At 36.1% G+C, this 19,409-nt stretch overlaps 2 protein-coding genes across 5 annotated transcripts in view; one reads left to right on the top strand and one right to left on the bottom strand.

Moving 5' to 3' along the window:
• Positions 1-19,409, bottom strand: part of ERGIC2 (ERGIC and golgi 2) — a 296,444-nt gene that overhangs the window by 201,925 nt on the left and 75,110 nt on the right. The window lies entirely within an intron of this gene.
• The window catches only part of LRRK2 (leucine rich repeat kinase 2), a 70,179-nt gene that overhangs the window by 7,728 nt on the left and 43,042 nt on the right, over positions 1-19,409 (top strand). For 2 of the 4 annotated variants that reach the window (XM_049814291.1, XM_049814294.1), the window contains exons 4-14: positions 1,682-1,770; positions 3,674-3,808; positions 5,477-5,611; positions 7,850-7,981; positions 10,851-10,970; positions 12,134-12,258; positions 12,815-12,894; positions 13,446-13,552; positions 15,191-15,320; positions 16,474-16,598; positions 18,265-18,398. In XM_049814291.1, the coding sequence (XP_049670248.1) occupies positions 1,682-1,770; positions 3,674-3,808; positions 5,477-5,611; positions 7,850-7,981; positions 10,851-10,970; positions 12,134-12,258; positions 12,815-12,894; positions 13,446-13,552; positions 15,191-15,320; positions 16,474-16,598; positions 18,265-18,398 (1,312 nt within the window). Of the gene's footprint in view, positions 1-1,681; positions 1,771-2,125; positions 2,206-3,673; positions 3,809-5,476; positions 5,612-7,849; positions 7,982-10,850; positions 10,971-12,133; positions 12,259-12,814; positions 12,895-13,445; positions 13,553-15,190; positions 15,321-16,473; positions 16,599-18,264; positions 18,399-19,409 lie in introns of those variants that run through there. The other 2 variants (XM_049814292.1, XM_049814293.1) reach the window with 2 other exon arrangements.

Genomic DNA, 19,409 nt, shown 5'->3' with positions numbered 1-19,409 from the left:
TTAAGAAAAAAAACACCATGCATTTAACTGGATTTTATTTTCCATTGTTAAGATCATCCTGCACAGTATTCTGACTAACCTTAGATTTCAGTAGCAGTTTTGTGTTCATGAGAGTATAAGTATGTAAGCAAGGCATAGTTTATATGAACGGACAATATATCTTTTATTGGACTGATACTGTTACAATTTTCTGTCTTGAAAAAGGTAAAGGATATTATGTCTCCCATCAGACTTTCCCTCTTACGTGTACTTTGGTCATCACAGTTACAACACTAGTGCTACAGCAGAGGAGAGAGAAACTAGCAACATGGTAGTATGAAGGGGAAAGAAATAAAACAGTGATACATTCATTCTAGCTTATAAAGTTAGACTACTTTAGCAAGGCAAACAACATCATTGCTAGAGCTGGGGAATGAAATTTGGGTGAAACTTCAAATGCTGCTTTTTGTTTTTCAAGACACATCAAGAGTATCTACTGAAGTATCACAGACTGCTGCACAATCCATTTTTATTATATATTATATATACAAAGATTCACATTTGAATATTAAGATTGTAGAGTCAAGCTCTCCAAAATCATGAAAATAAAATAATGAAGGTTTCTTTAGGTTTTTTGTGTAAGCCTATCCTTTTTTATTTAGTTTTTAATTACTCAGTTTGGGGTTTTTTCCCCCCTTTGAGATACGCTTCCTTCAGGGCAAAATCAACACTTACTTATTTTCTGTCATAAGCATCATTCAACGTTTGGCCCACTGCCTTATTTATTGTTCATTAGTGATACCTTATGTGAAAACTGGCCTATTCGTTTTCTTCGCAGCTTTTCTTAGTGTTCATCAGTATTGTCTACAGCTTTTAAAATTTTGTTTATTGAGAAGGTGTTACGGATTTGTGGTCCCTGTTTTACAGATGGTAGTTTGAGCAAAGTATGTTAAAACTATGAACTGATTTTTGGGTTCTCAGTTTGATACATGCACTGGATTTTTCAGAGTACTTAGCATTGTTTGGCACTCTCTGTTCAAAAAGTCAGCTTTGGTTGACTCTGATGCAGCATTTCAGAGGTTAATATCCATGGGTCTCAAGTTGGGCCACCTAGAAAGTAAGGAGTATACCATTGGCAGTCTATGAAATGTTTCTTTTTAGTGATTGGTCCAGCATCATGTAAGTGTGTATGGTGGAAACGTAGGGTAGAGTTCTTCAAGATGCTCTTCAGGTTCTTTAGCTGGGAAACTGATGCTTCTTTTCCAACAAACCCTTGATTGTTCACTGTGGTTTAGCTCTTGCTACAAACAGAACAGTACCATAGTGTCCACAGTCTGCTGGACTCCACAGCCCTGCTTTCTGTAGAGTAACCCCATCCGGAATGAGACTCGTCCTCTGTAGAATTAATATACATAACTAATGAAAAAATAAAGTAAAATTGATAAATTATGCATCACTATTTTAATGAAGTATGATAATAGTTAAAATACCAACGTTATTTCATTGCTAACTTGAAAAAAACATAAACTGAAATAAACATTTTAAAAAAAATGAATAGGGAGCTTTTTAAGCTTTTGTTAACTTCTGTATTTTTGTTTTTAAGGTGAACATTTGATGAAATTTTGTATATGTTAATATTTCTTTAGCCATAACTCTTTTTTTCTTTTTTCTTTTTCTTTTTTTTTTTTTTTTTCATTTTTAGGCAGATTCTTAAAATGCTCACAGTCCACAAAGGAAATATAAATCTCTCAGTAATAGGACTGAAAGCATTAAATCTACTCCTCATGTCAGGTATTGTGTGTTTTACTTTCCTAATTTGTCTAATCCTTCATACCACAGAACTGTGGTATAAAGTAAGTGACTGTACATGTCAGACCTGATTTTTCTCTCTGTTTTACTCCATAAAGTCACTTGTCATTTGTACTTGCGTACAAAATAATAAGAGTACTGTTTTGCACCTTTTTTACCCAGGTAGAAATGATTCTCGAAGTTGCAAGGCTGTGAAGAACATGATTGCTTAATTTTGCCGACTTGTTATTAGCATAGACACAAATACTTGCTGTTAAGTAGTTACGTAAAATAAGTAAAAGCTTACTTTTTCTTACCTAAGTATAAACTTGGTGACATTCTGACTTGCTTCCTTTAGTACAGGTTAGTACTTTTGAAAACAGTAAATCATCTCTGGCATTTCTGTTATGCTGCTCTGCAGAGACCTAATCTTACCAGGTACTGAGAACTTTTCTCATGGTGCTGAGGTTCTTGATCTTCTGTTGAAATTAAAGAGAGACCCTAAGGGAGAGATTCTACTAGTTTTATTTGAGGCAGGATATATTAGAATTAGGAGTGTTTCCATTGATTTTAACAGGCTTTGTAGTTAAAGATAATCCAGCTGTCCAAGCTTCTGCAGTAGGCAGTAGAGTGAGACAGGCACTTTCAGAGGATGGTTCATGCTATCCATTTGTCTATTTTATAAGATCGGTTACTTCTTAAACCTGTTTTCCTCTCCCTTTTGATTGTAGAGAGGTCTGGAGGACTATCTTAGACTGGATGCCTAACTTTTTATCTGCTGAAGTTGGGTAATACAGATCTCATTATAAGGCATTATACTGTGTGATTAATAATAATAATAATAGCAAAATCTGGCTATTAGTGAGTAACTGTAATAAGCAGCTTCTTTCTTTTAATTGTGAGATATTATAAAGGGTCTTAAACTATTGACTGGATATTCTGTAACAGTTTATTCCTGACTGCTACTCTTCTCAGCAGTTGATTAACCAAACTTAAACTCTCACTTCAACTACCTTACTTCAGAAAATCATTTGAAATTTTACCTTGTCAGAAAAATCTCTTGGTATTCTTTATTTCTATATGTCTCTCAACTTGAATTACACTATAACTGGAGCTGACAGGCCAGTGTGAATGCCATATAGAAAGATCTTCTCTTAAAAAACCCAAAACAAAACCAAAACAAACAAAAACCAGCCACAAAAAATCCCAGCTGCATTTGAAACACTGGAACAGGCATTATGAATTCTATTGTTATTGCTGTAAGCTTGAAAAATTGTCAGGGCTATGAATCTTTTGTCTACATATGCTATAGAGTAATATTTTTTTGCAGAATTTTTTTAATGTTATAAAAGCAACAGTGAGATTGGCTTTTCAGTTCAGGCTGAACGAATGGCTGAGAGAGTGAGAATAGGGTTTAATGATACAGATAGACTGATTTAATGGTTCACTATAGCTGACAGGTACATTTCAAATCCCCACTTGTTTTCCTCAGGCAGTCTAGTCCTGCCCTCTTCCTTCCATCAACCTTACTTCTTAGTGAAACCTTTCAGTTTGCTGTGACTGCAAAAAGGGGGTTTTTGGATGGGTTAATTTTCTACCAGTTTAGTGAGTTGAACTGGCTCATTGAGGGGTCAGACAAGTACCAAAGCAGTGCAAGGTGGGAGCAAGAGTGGAGAGGGGAAACTGTCTTTTTGGCAGTAATGTTTTATAACATCTCAGTTGTATTGTAAAATACTGCCTTAAGAGATAACTTCCTCATGGGTTATACAAAAACCTGGATTTGAGCCATCATAGTAAGTGTTAAGGACAGTGTTAAAGAACTTTGAATTGTAATGGTTAAGTACAGTGCTTCAATGAAAACGTTCAGAACTAATCAGCGCAACATGTAATCTCTTCTGCTATTCAGATGTAATTGCTTTCCTGCTCTTGGAGGAAGAGGTGGATGTGTTTTCCTTGGTATTTAATGCCATGCACACCTTCCCTAAAAATGAAGAGATCCAGCAACATGGATGTAAAGCATTACACAAACTTTTTGAGAAAGGTATTTATATCTTGTAGTTTATGAAGTTAAAAAAATGTATAGGTTGGGAGGGGACCACAGATGTTTGTTTAAGTGCAATAAATGAATTCTTGCATTCCAGATTTTGTTGTATTATATCCGTTCTTTGAATTAGCACGAAACAAGTTTTCCAAGCAATATCACAAATTTGCTAAATTAGAGCAATGAATACAAAATTTTTAAAAAATCAAAATGTCTCTTCACTTCTGACTCAAGAGTTAACTGAAAAGATGGGATTCAATGTTAGTAACACTGGAACAAAGACTAGTGACATTTGATTTTAATTCTTAAAAAACAGGATTGTTTATTTAAAGACTGGCAAATTTTAGTAACGTATGGACAGTTCTAAAATCAAGCAAAATGTTTGCACTTTAGAAAAATACATGATTTTGCTTTTGATCCTGACAATGCTAAAAGATGAGTATGTGTCTGTATGATATTCTTTTGTTTATTCTGAGACATGAACTTGCCATGTATTGAATTTTGGCAAAATTCTAAGGAACTGCATGTGTAATGGCCAAAAGGCCCACCGTTGTAGCAGCCTTGCTTTGCATTGAGTTTCTTGCTTCAAAATCAATATTGATAAATACTAGGACTCCTATCAAGTCTGCTGTACTCCTTTCCTTCAAAGATAGTCTCCAGCTCTTCAGCTTTGTTCTCTCCGGCACCACTTTTATTGCTTTTTCTAAGTCTTCCTCCCACACATGTGTGTCTGGAGTTATCTTCTGCGTTCCTTCCCCTCTTCCACTTTCCCTAAATACTTTTGTCCTGCTGTATTTTCTCTTCAGTCTCCACAAAGGTCTGAGCTTCTTAGATTTTCTATGCATGTTTTTTATAAGTCCCTGATTTTTACAGATCTACAGACTGCTCTGGGTACAGACCTGCATACCTTCTTATTGATGGCAGTGCTAATATAACAAGTTCCTAGGGTTGCCTATGGCTATCTTTTCCTGCATCTGAGCCACCTTGTCAGTTATTGTAATGTGAATGTTTGCCTAGCCTTAGCTTGAACCAGATTCAGAAAATGATTCTGCTTACGAAATTTAGAATGTGTCATTCTTTCTCAACCTGGATCAGTTCCCTTATCTGGTTCATTGCACAGCCACACAGTTATGTCAGTACAAATGACAGGGGGCAGGGATGGAAAAACTGTAAGCCGTTATTACATTGAAGGTAAGATATTATTAAAGCATGGCTGTAGTCTTTATGGAAAGAACTCCATTATCAAAAAAAGTTGAGAAGTGAAGTAAAATCATGCAGTATGCAAATTGGCATTCCATCAAATGGTTTTCACTGTATGCTTAGCCTTTCCTTCAATATATACTGTCCTGGTGAGGAATATCTGAAGTTTGTTCTGTGAAAAAGGCTAAAAGACTTCTTTTAAGATACTAATTCACCAGGAAGCATTTAAAAGTCAGAACTCAGTTACATAATGCAGGCTAGAAAAAGGTCTTTATAAAGTAGCTCAGTTTTTAGTAAAAGGAGTCATAAATGTGTAAGATGATGTGTGTGGAGACTACCTTACTTCCTGTGAAACATAGAAAATAAATATAAAGAAACTTGATAAAAACAATTGTCTTCTCTCATGTTGTACCAGGATGTGAATTATTTCTTCAAAACCTACTGTGTCTCTCTTGCTTTCCAATTTAGTTCCAGAAGAGCAGCTGACTGAATTTGTTGAAAGCAAAGATCATATGATCATACTGAAAGTATTTAAAGAGTTTTCCGAGAAAGAAGAGGTGATTCTTCCTGCACTTTATTCATTACATTCCTTAGCTGGTCCATGTAAGTGCATTATTGAAAGTTATTTTCAATTCCTCATCTCCCATAGTGTGCATCAGCTCACCTCAGTTTGTGGTAATCTTTCAGTAATTGTAAAAAAATCAGTGAGAACTGTTTGGGAGTTGCCAGAGAAATTACTTTTCTGTTTTCTTTGGGAAATACCGATTTGTAATTTTTCATGCGAAATTTTCATATTCAGCCATTCTGATAAAACTGAAATCTCTCATAACAGAAAGAGGCTTTCTTCTGCTTGGAGTAAGAGGTAACAAAGATGCTCATCATGGCTGTAGAGGTCAAAGTTCAAGACCCTGCCCTGTCTTTATTTAATGCTTGAAAAATAAGATATATTTATTTACTAAATAAATCTTCAGTGTGTTTGGGTAGCAGGTAAGGAACACTGTTGGCAGAGGCTGTTCCACAAGGGGAAAATCACCCATGCAAATCCAATGGCCGGGGCTGAGAAAAGGTATCTGGTACTCAGACACCCCCTCTGATCATTCAGTGGTGGCTGCAATGAGGAGCATTGGTAGCACTGTGCACATTATAGAGTCTTAATGGTGTCCTCAGGTGTTGTGCAAAAGGACTGGAAGAAAATGTCTTCATTATGTCTTGTCTTCTGATAACAGCAGTCCCTGTTGTGGACAAAATCAGATCCCGAGAAATGTGCTTGATGTTTTGCGTCAGTTTGTTGACAGTAATTTGATCTTGTTGACACAGAGGCAGCTCTTGTCAGCTTGCAGCTGGTAGTCACAATTTTGGCAAGCATAGAGCAGCATCCTGCTCTCCATGTCTTCCATGAGGTACGTGATCTTGTACTCTTGCAAACATGATTCCTCACAAAGCCTTGCTCATACATCTTGCCTGGCTCTGTAGGAACCATGCTGGCCCCATGTATGCCGCAAAACAAGAACTGGACTGGAGTGTCCCACATTTCATCAGACTCCAAGCTATTTAGTTTCTGTTTCTCAAACTTCATGCTGTTCCAGTTTGTGTTTAAAAAGTTAAGTATTCCTTGAGCCAGAAATAATTTATCTGGTAGTAAAATGTTTGTCTCCCCATATGCTGAAGTTCAAATCTCTATTCCAAATGAGTTACATCGAGGATTTGTACCTCGGTATACCTTCTTTCACATACACATATGTAGACTTTACTCCAGCTCATATGTCATGAGAAATTGAAGGGTAAGAGTTTATTCCAATGCAGTACAAGAACTCTTTTAAATCTCAGTAGTTTCAATGGAATGAGAAAATGCTTTGCTGCTGACTGTCCTCCAAAGTCCATAGGGAGGTGACAGAATATTAGCCATCCAAATGGTAGTCATGGGCAGCCATCCAAGCTTCTCTTCTGTTTAATGGGGAGAAACAGGCACCTCAAGAGGAAATCTACCTAACCCTAAGGTATCTGTTACAGGTGGGATAAGTCACCATATGGAATGCTCAGATCTCTTCAGCAGTTGTTGTGAGAACCTAGATGACCAGGTTTTGGTGGTTAAGAATAAATGAGATCCATTCCACCTCCTGTTCTCTAGCTTGTTCTGGTAAATGGTGGCTCCCTGCAAAGGTACCATTGTTTGGTTCTTGCAGGATTTAAACATGCAGTTAATTATGCTCTTTCTGTAGTAAACAAGTTTGGAATCTAATGAATATTTTAATATGTTTATAATTGTCACCTGGGAAATGATAACTTGCTGTGAAGCAATACTATTTTGTGGAACATACCTTTAAAAAGGTCTTTTCAGTTGAGAATGACAGGAATAAATTGCTGTCCTCTTAAAGCATTGTGAAAGTACCTTACTTCAATATCAAATAGAATGCTTCAGAAATGCTTCCCACTCAGAGCTTGCTTTTTCAACTTACAGAGTATCATTATTTAATATTCAGAGATATATCAATTTGAAGATCTCCTGCTGCTTTAAAAAGACTTATCTTTAATAATACAGTTGTGGATATTCCTTTTATGTTGTATATAGGAGAGCCAAGCTGTTGAAAGAATGATTAAGAAAGATTATAGACCTCAGCAGAGTAATGCTAGCTCCCTTGGAGTCAGTGACAGGACTCTGTGTCTTCTATGGCAATACCAAGAAAAAAAAAGCCACCTTTCTGTCAAGTTGCAAGGCAAAAACTGAAACATAGCCCCGGTTTTCTAAATAAATCTATTTAAATAAAGTCTGAATTAGAATCCAATCAACATGGGTGGGTTTTTTTCTTAAGAAGCAATTTTTATTTCTGTTTCTTTCTTTAGCCAGCAATGTTGAAGTGCTCATGTCTGGAAATGTTCGCTGCTACAACATTATAGTGGAAATGATGAAAACTTTCCCCAATAGTGAAACAGTTCAGGAAGTGAGTTGCTGTTTGTTGCATAAGCTTACATTGGGTAAGTTCACAAAGTTGTTTATGGTTAGTTTACTCTGACTCTGTAAGAGTTGGAATTAACTGACAGCAAGCGTTACAGGCAACGAGAGAACTACTATTCCAGTTAATCCTCAGGGTGGTGTATAGCTCCATGTCTTTAATGATGTAAACATACTGAGGTAACACTGGCCACAGTCAATATGGTATCCTTTCATGTTAAACATTAGTAACAATGACAGAAGCTGCCGTAAAAGATTAGAGCGGGGGAAAAAAATGAGACAAAAGCGAGGGAGAAACACAAGATGAGAATGGGAGATCAATAGATCCCATTCTATATAAAGTTCCTATAAGAAAGCAAGAAAATTCCTTATAGATTTCTTTTTTGAAGTGGCAATGCTGAACGTGTGAGAAACAACTGGAGCTACAGAATTACCTAGGAGGTATTCTCCAAGACTGAGTTTTTCCTCCTTGCAATGCATTTGCCTTCAGAGACCTATGCTGCATTCCTGCCCAGCTGTGGTGCCTGTCTTGGGACCCCTGTGCTGCAGCAGTGAAAGAACCACTGGTTCCTAGACTTCCCTTGACTTGGGCAAAAGTACATTCGTTGTCTAGGCTTACATGGGCTAGTGTCACATCAAGAGAAATGATGGCAATGTCAAAAAGGGATTTGTTGTGCCTCTTAGCAGCTCTGTCCTCTCTCTTGCCACTTTAATAAGCCAATCTGAGCAATTCCCAAGGACCACATAATAGGAAGGTCAAATGAAAATAAATGTTTTCCACCTGCTGCATACAAAACCACTGTGAGTAGCTGCCTGAGCAGTCCCCACTCCATGGCAGGCTCTTCTTCATCAAGGACTCGGCCAAGGTTTTTCTCTCTCATGAGTTAGGCTTCCCAATTCTTGCAGGTGGTGGCCTGAAGCTACCGAAGATGCTGGTACCTGTGCATGACTCCTCTTAATCAAGTCAGTCCCATCCTTTCACCATCTGTTTCTGCTTCTTCATGCAGATATTGTAGAAAACACAGATCAAATCTAAGTGCAACACAGAGCAACTTCCAGTTCCCCTTCAGAAAGCCAAATAAAAATTTCAAGAAAATGTGGTGGTTGCTGAATTAGTACTTGCAGTTTTTTGGCAAAAGGTGATGTTACCCTTGAATGTTTTCCTGTGCAATGCTAACTGAAGATAGGCAGAGAAACAAAGCACTTGTGGGGACACAGCAACTCTGTTGACATGCCTTGATCTTGCCCTAAGCCTAGCCAGCCTGGTTTTAGTCACACATTTGTTGTGTGTGTATGCTGACCAACAAGTAAAGTAGCCACAAGATCCATTTCTTCTTTCAGCATAACAGATGCCCTTCATCTTAATAAGGAGCCACTTCAGGAGAGTTATGGGAAGAGTTGTCCACAGCACCACACAGTTAGGGAAACAGATGTGAAATTGATAGGTGCTCCTGGAAATAGTCTGAAATATTTCCATATAGCCAGTGCGGCTTCCAGAATTATTCTGATGGACGCTGTCTTCCAACCCGTGTTAACTGGCAGTGGAATGGTAAAGTCAGCATCTACTAACTTCCAAAATCACCATCATGCATTCTTGCTAACCCTAGATTTAATTGACCCTTACCTGTTTGGCCAGCCACAAGTCCAATGTAATATCACATAGCCTAAGATTATTAATTTTGTGAGGCAAGTAACATATTTACACGAACATACCATTTCCATTAAAGTACGGCAAGAAACAGCAGTGCTGGTTTAACATGACCACAATACTACAGGGTAAGAATTAAAATACTGTTTCCAGTTGCACTGGTAATAGGTGTTAAGGCCAGAGTTTTGGAATGATGAGTATGGAAAGGACTTGCCTTAAAGTCTGTTCTTAAGAATTCTGTTAACTTGGTCTAGTTGAACTGAACCATAAAACATTGGGAGAGGTACCTACCTTCTGGTGAAAAAAATAGACATTGAAGGTAGTCAGCACCTATTGGACTCAGGACCAGAACTGAGCAAAAGAAATGAGGATTGCTTGTCTTCAGTATGTAATTGTAGTTTTGATTCTCAAATATGGGAGACGTCTTAATTTTGTACCTCATCTAAAGGGTTTGAGAAACATTGATACAGATTTTAATCTGACCTGTCACATTGCTAGTGTGATTCTCATTTTTACTAACCAAGAGTTAAACAAAATTTAATATCAAAATAGAAACCATAGCTATCAAACTATGTTTTACAAAGTGAGCCTTGCTGTAGTATTTTATGCATGATACTTGTTTTTACAACAAACAGGCAAATTATTTTCATTTGCTTGCTTTTTGCAGAATTCCGTTTATTCAACCTATAATATAAAATTAATATAAATACTGTATTGTAGGCTATAAAATAGCCTATAATAAAAGTTATGCTTTAAATATATTTATCACCAAAAGGTAGTTTTTTCTAATATTCCAGAATGTATGTATTCTGTATTTATAATGCTGACCTTGATCTATTCAATGAGGGCAAAAACAGAGAGCAAACTAGGGTTAAACCAATTGCTTGAGAGGATAAATCAAATCATTGCAGGAATTCAAGACCAGGACTATGTTTGCTTCCTGGCAGGAAGTCTGCAAGTGATACACTGACTGTATTTTTTCTTGTTTTGATGACAATGTGCACTTCATTTTGCATTAAACCTCAGTCTTCCGTAAAAAAAAAACACAAAGAACCTAGATCCCAGCTGTTTTTTATCCTTGACCTCTTCTTTCCACAAATAAAACACTGTTGTGTCAAGCCCTCTAATAAGAAATCCATTGTTTGCGACAAAGTTTGTGCATTGTGTGCTGAGAAATTTATGTTAAATGCGTGTAAAGCCCTAGATATGTGTTTATATTAATTTAATATCTCATGTATTTTCAGGAAATTTTTTCAATATCCTTGTATTACATAAAGTTCCAGAAGTCATTGTGAAGGCTGCTAAAACATATCCTGAAAATGCAAAGTTACAAGCTGCAGCTCTCAGTTGTTTAGCTCTTCTAAGTGAGTAAATCTCTTCCTAAATACATAAATATATTATTTCATTTATCTGTCCACTGTTAATTTTTTTATAGTGGTAATTTCCTATAATGATTTTGAACTCCCTTTCTTTAACATGAAAGCCTCAGTCAGGATAGCTTTGACAGAGCTAGATTTCCTACATGCTTACAGTTCGTTGTTTTACTATGACATGGCTGTGTTCACATCATATGTCCAGCATCTTCACAGTGTTCAGAGCTGGTAAGTTATGTTGACAGATCTTAACAAAGCAACCTGTTTGTTCCTAGGCAAATATTGGATAATCCCTACTTAACATAAAATCTCCAGAGATAACAACACTAATTTGATGCTGTGCTTGCCATGTATGACAGTACTCATTACCTTGTGGCAGCTGATAGCAACACCAAATCAATGCTTGTGCTTGAGTTCTGAAATCAATTAAAAAATTTAAACTTTTCCTTGAGTACACTCCAGGTATTATTTTGAAACAGAAGTTAGTTTAGTTAGTTGCAAAAAGCTAGGAATCTGATCCTCTTTGTCTTTGAGTAATTGTTCCATACAAAAGTCAGTAGAGATGCTGTTTAAGAGTCCCCAGAATAGCAAAGATTAGAAATCAGTACATACTCCAGTAAGCCTCAGATATTATGGTCACTGTTGATACTTTTTTTTTCCCCTTAAATGCTGAAAAATCACAGGTATAAAATTATTTCTTTTAAATTCTATTGCACTTTCTAGGACCAGATATTTCTCTTTTAGCAACTGCAATTTGCATTTCATTTTTTAATGGCACTGCTTCAGAATTTAGATGGCTCTGTGGTAAGTGGTTAAATTATATTTTATATCTGTGGTATTCTGTATGTAAACACACAACAACAAAAACGCATGTGCAGGCCTTTTCAGAGCCTGAGCATTGACTGGTCTGTAACTATGTACCTAATTTACTGCACTATAATTAATTTTTTTAGTCCCTTTATAACCTTAAAGACATTTTTCAAATCTGTCATAGAGTTTATGTCAAAAGACTTCTCACTTCCCAGAAAAGGCTAGTCCTCCTGCTGATTTTTGCATGTAGGCAGTGTGAGCAACTCCATGACTACAGGAAGGTTAAGATATAAGTGTTTTGTTTGCACAACAAGAATTTATTGTAAATATTTTTTTATTTCAAGCTGAAACAATATTCTTAAACCAAGACTTAGAGGAAAGAAAAGAAGAGGAGGATGAAGAAAAATTATGCTGGTTGGAAGCATGTTACAGAGCATTAGAACTGCACCGAAGAAACACAGATGTGCTGGTGAGAATTTCTGGATGATGGGGCTGTAGAGAGAATGCATTATGCATTAAATAAAATGTTTAGCAACATCACTTTCTCCTATATATCCTCAGGCAAACAAGGCCTTAAGGACTGGATTAGATTTAGAATAAATCTTACCTTTCTTGCCTTTCTTATCTTTGCTCACCTCAACTGGTTTCAGTTACTCCTTTGGATCAACTGTAGGTAGTTAAGATGAGACTTGTTACCTGAAACTTTGGCCATCCAAAGATTGTTGTTTACGTAGCTTTTCTGAATACAGCAGCAAAACACAAGCCCATCAACAGAAGAATTAATCTCAGCCTAAAATAGGTATCAAAATGCAAATCACATGATGAGATTGTGGCAAATGTTTGTAACTCAGGCCTATCCCAGCTGTAAAGAATGTGACAGTCCACATCTTGTTGTATTTCTACATAAGGCACCTTGTACCTTTGTCATAGACTGAAAAACAAACTATTTAATTTTTTTTCATATATTTTTGATATTCTAAAAGCATATTTTTGTAATCCTTTGTCTCCTCTTGGTTTATATTTAGGAGGCTGCGTGCTGGGCTTTGAAAAATCTGTTTCTGTATCAACGCAACCTTCATGAGAAGATTGGAGATGGAGATAATCAGTCAGTGTTAATGTCTTGAACTGTATTTTTGGAAATTAAAAAACCGAAAGCCTGCTGTTAGGCCATTTGGGGTCTCATGTTTCAATTATTTTTATTTCTTGTTTTCTAATATATGATGAAACGCATGGTGATCAACAACACTTGGGAAAGTTTCTTGAAAAGTGTGCTAACCTTGACTCAGGCAAAGTTGCTAGTGTTTTAATAAAAGGTCAGAACACAGTCTAATAAAGCTAATTTTTATAGTTCAAAAGGAATTTCTTCTTCAGTTGCAACAAGGATAGAGAGAACTAAAGAATTTAAGAGTAGGGAAAATAGAGAAGATTAAGATATCTAGTATGTAAGAAGTATGGAAAAGCAGTGCTCATTTTCCCACAAATCAGATGAAAAGAGATAGTTGGGGGGAGCAGGTGCTGTCTTATATTAGAAGCCAAGTAAAATCATCTGAAGATTTAATTATGTCGCTTAATACCTTTTTAGGAGACTGAACTACAGATATGAAGTAACTGCTGTAATGTGGTCAATGTGCAGTGATTTGTTTCTCTCTGTGAAAGGTTCCCAATAGACAGAGCAGTGATGCTGTCCATGCTGATGCACTCATCTTCAAAAGAAGTGTTTCAGGCAGCTGCTAGTACCTTGGCAATTTTGTCACAACAAAATGGTAAGGGAATTTAATTATCTTTACTTTCTAATTCAGCAGAAAGTTATTACCGTAACATTAAATAATATTTAGTGTGGTGTATGAATACAATATTCCCTGTGACTAGAATATTATGTAGTTGTGTTTAGTAGGAAGTTTATTCCTTGCTTTGAAAAAGCTATTGTTGGCTAGTACCAAAGAGAGTATGTGGAAGTAAAGAGCTCTTTGCCAGTTTGTGTGTTGCAATTGCTATTTTTTGGAGCAGGAGACATGAAAAGAGTGCATTCTTTTTGTATACTTGTTTATCACATGTTTGAATTTCATCAAGAGCAGCATTTGTTGAAAATCACATGAGTAAGGATTACAGCCCAACAAATACCATTTTCTTGCTTAACACAGAGTATTTGAGCAGTCCTGTTGACTTCAGTGAATCAAATCACTTATAGAAAGTTAAGCATGTGCATAACAGTTTTCAAGATTGCTTTAGTCCTGATTGTGTCCCTAACATGGTTTCCCAACTCCCGATTTGCAGACCCCCTCAAAATTTTCCAGTGGAGATGTGGACCCCTGGGTAGAGTATTTAAGCCTACTGACAGTTGGCCTGCTTTTATAAGATACATTTCCTAGAACCCTTTGAAATGGTGGTTTGTAGGCTGCACATTGAAAACCACTGGCTAGATAGGAAGATAAAGACTAGCAGTTAATTATCATTCTCTAGGTGAGAAAGCATTGTTTTATCACTAGGTTACTGAGCCATCCAAGTCCATAAAACCTAACAATGAAAAGATTTTATAGTTATTTATGAGATAAATATATATCTATATCAAGAAATAGATCTCATAAATGTATGCACACCATTATATATTATACCAGGTATTTTCATAACATGTTACTGACAAGTGGGCCTCTGACTCTATTTGTAAATCTAAAGCAAATTTTTATTTTGTCTTTTTTGTCTTCTTTTTTTCCCCCTAAATGAATGTGCTTACGCCAGAAATGATAGACATAAAGAAGCTTAGTAAAACCCTCTGGCGCAATGCTTGAATATTGCTTGAATTAACCATTTGAAATGGATGTACTGAACTGGGAATGACAAGTGGTAGTTACTATGATAATGTAGAATATTTTTATAGTGCTCTGAGTTGTATTGGTTACATTATAGCTACAACATGTGCTTGGGTGCTTGAATTTTAAAAAAATGAATTAACAAAGTAAATAGAATGAATAAATATAATTAATTTTTGAAGCCTTATTTTGGAAGTTAGAAGGTTTTTTGAAAGTTTTAAATTCTAGCTTTTCTACATTATCACAGAGTGCAATTAAAAGGAAAAATTGTTTAAGAATAAACATTTTGAAAATGGAAGTAAAGCTGTATGTTCTCTTTCCCTTAAGGTAACTTAATATAAGTAAAAATAGCAGATGTATTTAAACATATCAGGCATTCAGGAATTATAATGTTTCTGATTAAGCTATGCAAACAGAAGTCAGCTTCAGCTGAAATTGTTTCCCATGCTAATTTATACTTTTACGATGTGTGTGTTTGGTGAGAAAAAAAATTGTAAAAAGTGGGAAAAAAAGTTAGCAGTTCCGTTGGTTTTGAGACCTATACATAGAGAGAGAGAGGTGTACTTATGGGATGCTTACTATTTTGTTTTGTAGTAAATATTAGGAAGACACTTTTGGCTAAAGGAATACATATGAATGTTTTGGATATAATGAGGAAACATCCACATTCTCCTGAAGTGGCTGAAAGTGCCTGCAGAATTCTGAATCATGTTTTCGAAGGAAGGTAATATTCTTAGCAATACGTGGGCACTTCCAAAGTGAAGGTTTCTGAGATTCAGTGCTGTAAGTGATTATATTTAAATTATTGACTGTTTCATGCATATTAAAATTGACCACAGGCTAACAGCTCCATTCAAGACATTGAATTTTTTAAGCCCTGTAGTCAAATGCCCAGGTGGATATGTGTAGGGAGCTGCATGTTCTTCCCTTTGTGGTTCTTGAGCAGTGAGGTTTGAATAGACTATTGCTAGATGGTTTCCCCTCCTGTTAGCCACACTGAATTCCTTTGAGAACTAGGAAATTTCCCCCAGTATTAACTCTGGTTATTAAAATAACATTGTGTAAATATTACTTTTGTGTTGGCTTTTGCAAATGCTCTAGAACATGACTGGAAAATCAAACTTGTGACTCATAAGTAGTGGTATACAGGGTGGGAACGTGATTCCAAGTTTTTCCAGCCTTCCCTGAAAGCTTTGTATATGCTAAGCTGTCTGTGAAGAAATGACAGACTCAAGATATAGTCACAGAATTTCTTATGAATAATTTCATTTTATAAAGAAGAAAATCTCAAAACTTCCATAAATGCTCACAGGAATAAAAAGTATTATAAAATGAAAGAGTAAAATAACCTTAAAAGTGAATTAGTGGCCTTTGGCTACTGCCATTTCTAGGAATGCTAATGACATTGAGATTTATTATTTTTCTTCAAGTTTAGAACCTAACCTGACTGATATTTTTCTGTTTATGCTACAAATATCTGACAATTCATCAGTATTTTATGACAGTTGCGGAGCACTAAATTAAGGAAGATGTTTCTTTTCACATATCTGGATTGGTATCAAAGTGAAATATATGAATCCACCACTCACCCTGAGTGAAATACTATATTCTCTGTGTATCACTGTTCTGGACTGGATCGCAAATTACCTCTCAGTAGTCCAGAATGGAATTAGTTACACAGGCTGGATTCATGGAATGGCACAAAAATAATGTGTTTGCTATGATGAAGAAAAGTACCATAGTTTACCTTATATTTTGTAGCTCACACAAGATTTACAGTGTTCTAAAGAGTTATCACACAGTGTGATTAAGGAAGCAAATACATGTAAAATTTAGAAATGCATTCTTTTTATTTATTTTGTAAACAATATTTTCAGTTTCCCTCATCTGGATATAATGACAGTAGCTGTATCAGAAGTTGTAAAAGCCATGAGGAAACATGAAAAATCACTCTCTCTACAACTGGAAGCACTTAGAGTCCTTTTACACTTTATGATGCCCGGTAAGTCATCCAAAAATATAATTGGTGTGGCATCATACAGCAAATCAGAGAATAGAATTAGATACCTGGGTTTTAGTCTTTCTTATCTAATGAGACAGCCTTTAATGGGACTTCAAAAGATTTACTGGAGTTCTGTACATAGCAGAGAGCAGCTGTAACTCTTCAAGAACATACAAGATGGAGGAAAACTTTTGAGGTATTGAAGGTAACAGACCAAAATTATCATTGCTGATTTCCCCTTGATTTCATCAGTGAAGAGTTAGCTACATTACTTCTAAGGAATCAAGGGAACAAGTGTGGAGCTAGCACTGTGATTGTGTATTTTTGTCATAGATACCCTTTAAGTGAGAGCAAATGGTGATACTGACATCAACATTGCTGCACCCCAAAATGCAATTGTTTTAATAGTATCTCTTGGAAGGAACATAAAAATTGGACCTTTGACACAAAAAAAATAAAGACAGTGATTTAAAGATATGAAATACACTGTTATATACTACTTTCTACAGAAAAGGAGAGGCCAAAGTGACTAGCTTAGAAATTCCTTTAAAAAAAACCAAAAAACTCGTTAAAGGCAATCTACTGTGGGAAAAATATGTTCTTTGTTAGTTCTATACCTTTAATAGAATTTAGGGAAAGATTGAACTCTTCTTACGTGTTTACTGCTATATAACCTGTTTCTTTCCTCTGATATTAAGTGTGAGAGTGCAGACATGGGCTACTGGTTTTTTTTTTCCAGAGCAACTTTTTGCAAGTATCTCTCAGCAGTTTTAGTTGAACATTTACAAAACCAGTAACTCTGAAACTAGTAACTTGACTAATATGCAGACTGATTGCAGGTTTTCAGTTTCCTTCTGCTTCTAGAATTATAATCCTAATACTTTCCTTTCTTTTCAATAAACAGCAGGATTAAACTCTTGACATACGTATTATAACATGTAGGCAAGGCACTTTTTTTGCCAGTATCATGAAAGGGAGGCCCTTCTAAAGTATAGTCAAACAAAGAGAGCGCCAACTCAATGTTGGAACTTGCAGGTTAAATAGGGAATAAAAAGTAATTCACGGGGAAAATAGTAATCGGAACAAATACAAATGCTGAAGTGACTTTTAAAGGATTTCTGGGTACTTTCTGTAGTGCCACTTGACTGCAAGTGCCAACAGCTACAAGAAGGGTAAATCTGAAAGACCTTTCTCAGTTCCTTTATTTGTACTCACCTTCCACTTAACGTCATCTGTGTGTAAAATTTGGCCTATTATGTGCTGCCAAGTGAGAAAGGGCAACTAGTTTATAGCTTCTCTATGGTTTCTCCTTTCCAGAAGGAAGAGGCATTCTGAAATAGGTATCAGGAACACTGAGAAACCCAGTAACTCAAAAAAGTAATATATTGCAATGTTCTTTGGCATGATTTTGCGTTTTCACAGTAAGCAGTGAGCAAACACATGCTGAAATCGTCATTTCAAACACAATGTACTTGTACCACAATGTAAATCTGGAGGGACTCCAGTCTAACTACAGCATTCTGAAAATGTCATAAGATCTGAGATACGCTCTCTGAGTCACCTGTGTGTTCAATTTGATTGTTATATTGAGTTAATAATATTGGGTTAATACTGGGGAGAATATTAAATCTGCTCTTCTGAGGAAGGCTGTTTTCCATTGTTCCAGATATGAAGAATGAACACCAGAATGGTTCTTCCAGAGATGTGGGAGATGCTGCCTTTGTACTTACAGTAAAAGTCATTAAAAGCCAGTGTCTGTTGGAGGGAACTCATTCATTGGTGCTTAATGCTTTGAACCGGGTATAGTTAAAGCTTTATTCTAATGCATTTTGTCACTATTTTACACTTGCAATGGTGAATCATTTGTAAGTTTTAGTTCTGCATTGATTTTCCTATTGATTTGATAGAATTAATCTTAACTCGAGTTTCATTTATCATTTGGGGTTTCTTCCTACTTTCTTTTCTGGAGCGTATTAGATGATACTTTATATAATATCTCTAAAGGATATTTATAAAAACAAGACTAATTTTTTTTCAAGCATACAGTTTATTTGCGATTTTTTAATGGACAAGCTTATACATGAAAAGTGTCCTCATACCTACACCTCGACTACACATAGAACTGAGTGGTTCTTTCATATGGCTTTCATGGATACATATTTGTTTACTTTCAACAGAACAGTGTTTCTCAGTTGTCTCCATTCTTTTCACTGTTCAATTCTATAACTTTTTCCAGCCACTGGAAAACAGAATGATCACAGTGCCTTGAAGGGGAAGCTGGAAAGGGAAAGGCTGAAGCAGACCCACTCTAAACAAAGGAAACACTGGGCACTTTGCACAGCAAATGAACCTTAAATCCTAGTGATAGGAAATGTTTAACTTCATGGTCTTCAGAAGAATCCCACCTCTACAAGGTTTCCAAGGTTCACATGACCACAATCAAATTGTAGCAATTCAGTTTTTCAGAAGTCTTTCAACAATTTTAGGCTTGCCAAATACGTTTATGCCTCTTGGCAAGAGTGCTAGAGTATCTAAAGGACATTTCTTGACCTGAGGATATAGGAGTTAACAAGGGAGGCAAAATAATTTTTACTTGAGAATGTATTACAGTCTCCAGTGCTTTGTGACCATCCTGATTGCTCTTTGTGACCCAGCTGGTTTGTGTTTTGGGGTACTACAATATCAACCAGAACAGCTAGAAATTAACATTTTAATGAAAAACTAGAGAAGGAATAAGAAGGAACATGGGCATGACTCCACTGAAATAATTCTGCAGATTTGCAAGTCACTGTGACAGCTATGCACAGATCT

Source organism: Accipiter gentilis, chromosome 11, assembly GCF_929443795.1.
Source record: "Accipiter gentilis chromosome 11, bAccGen1.1, whole genome shotgun sequence".
Classification (NCBI taxonomy): domain Eukaryota; kingdom Metazoa; phylum Chordata; class Aves; order Accipitriformes; family Accipitridae; genus Astur; species Astur gentilis.
Note: the sequence above shows the minus strand (reverse complement) of the source record. Positions and strands in the feature narration are given on the sequence as shown.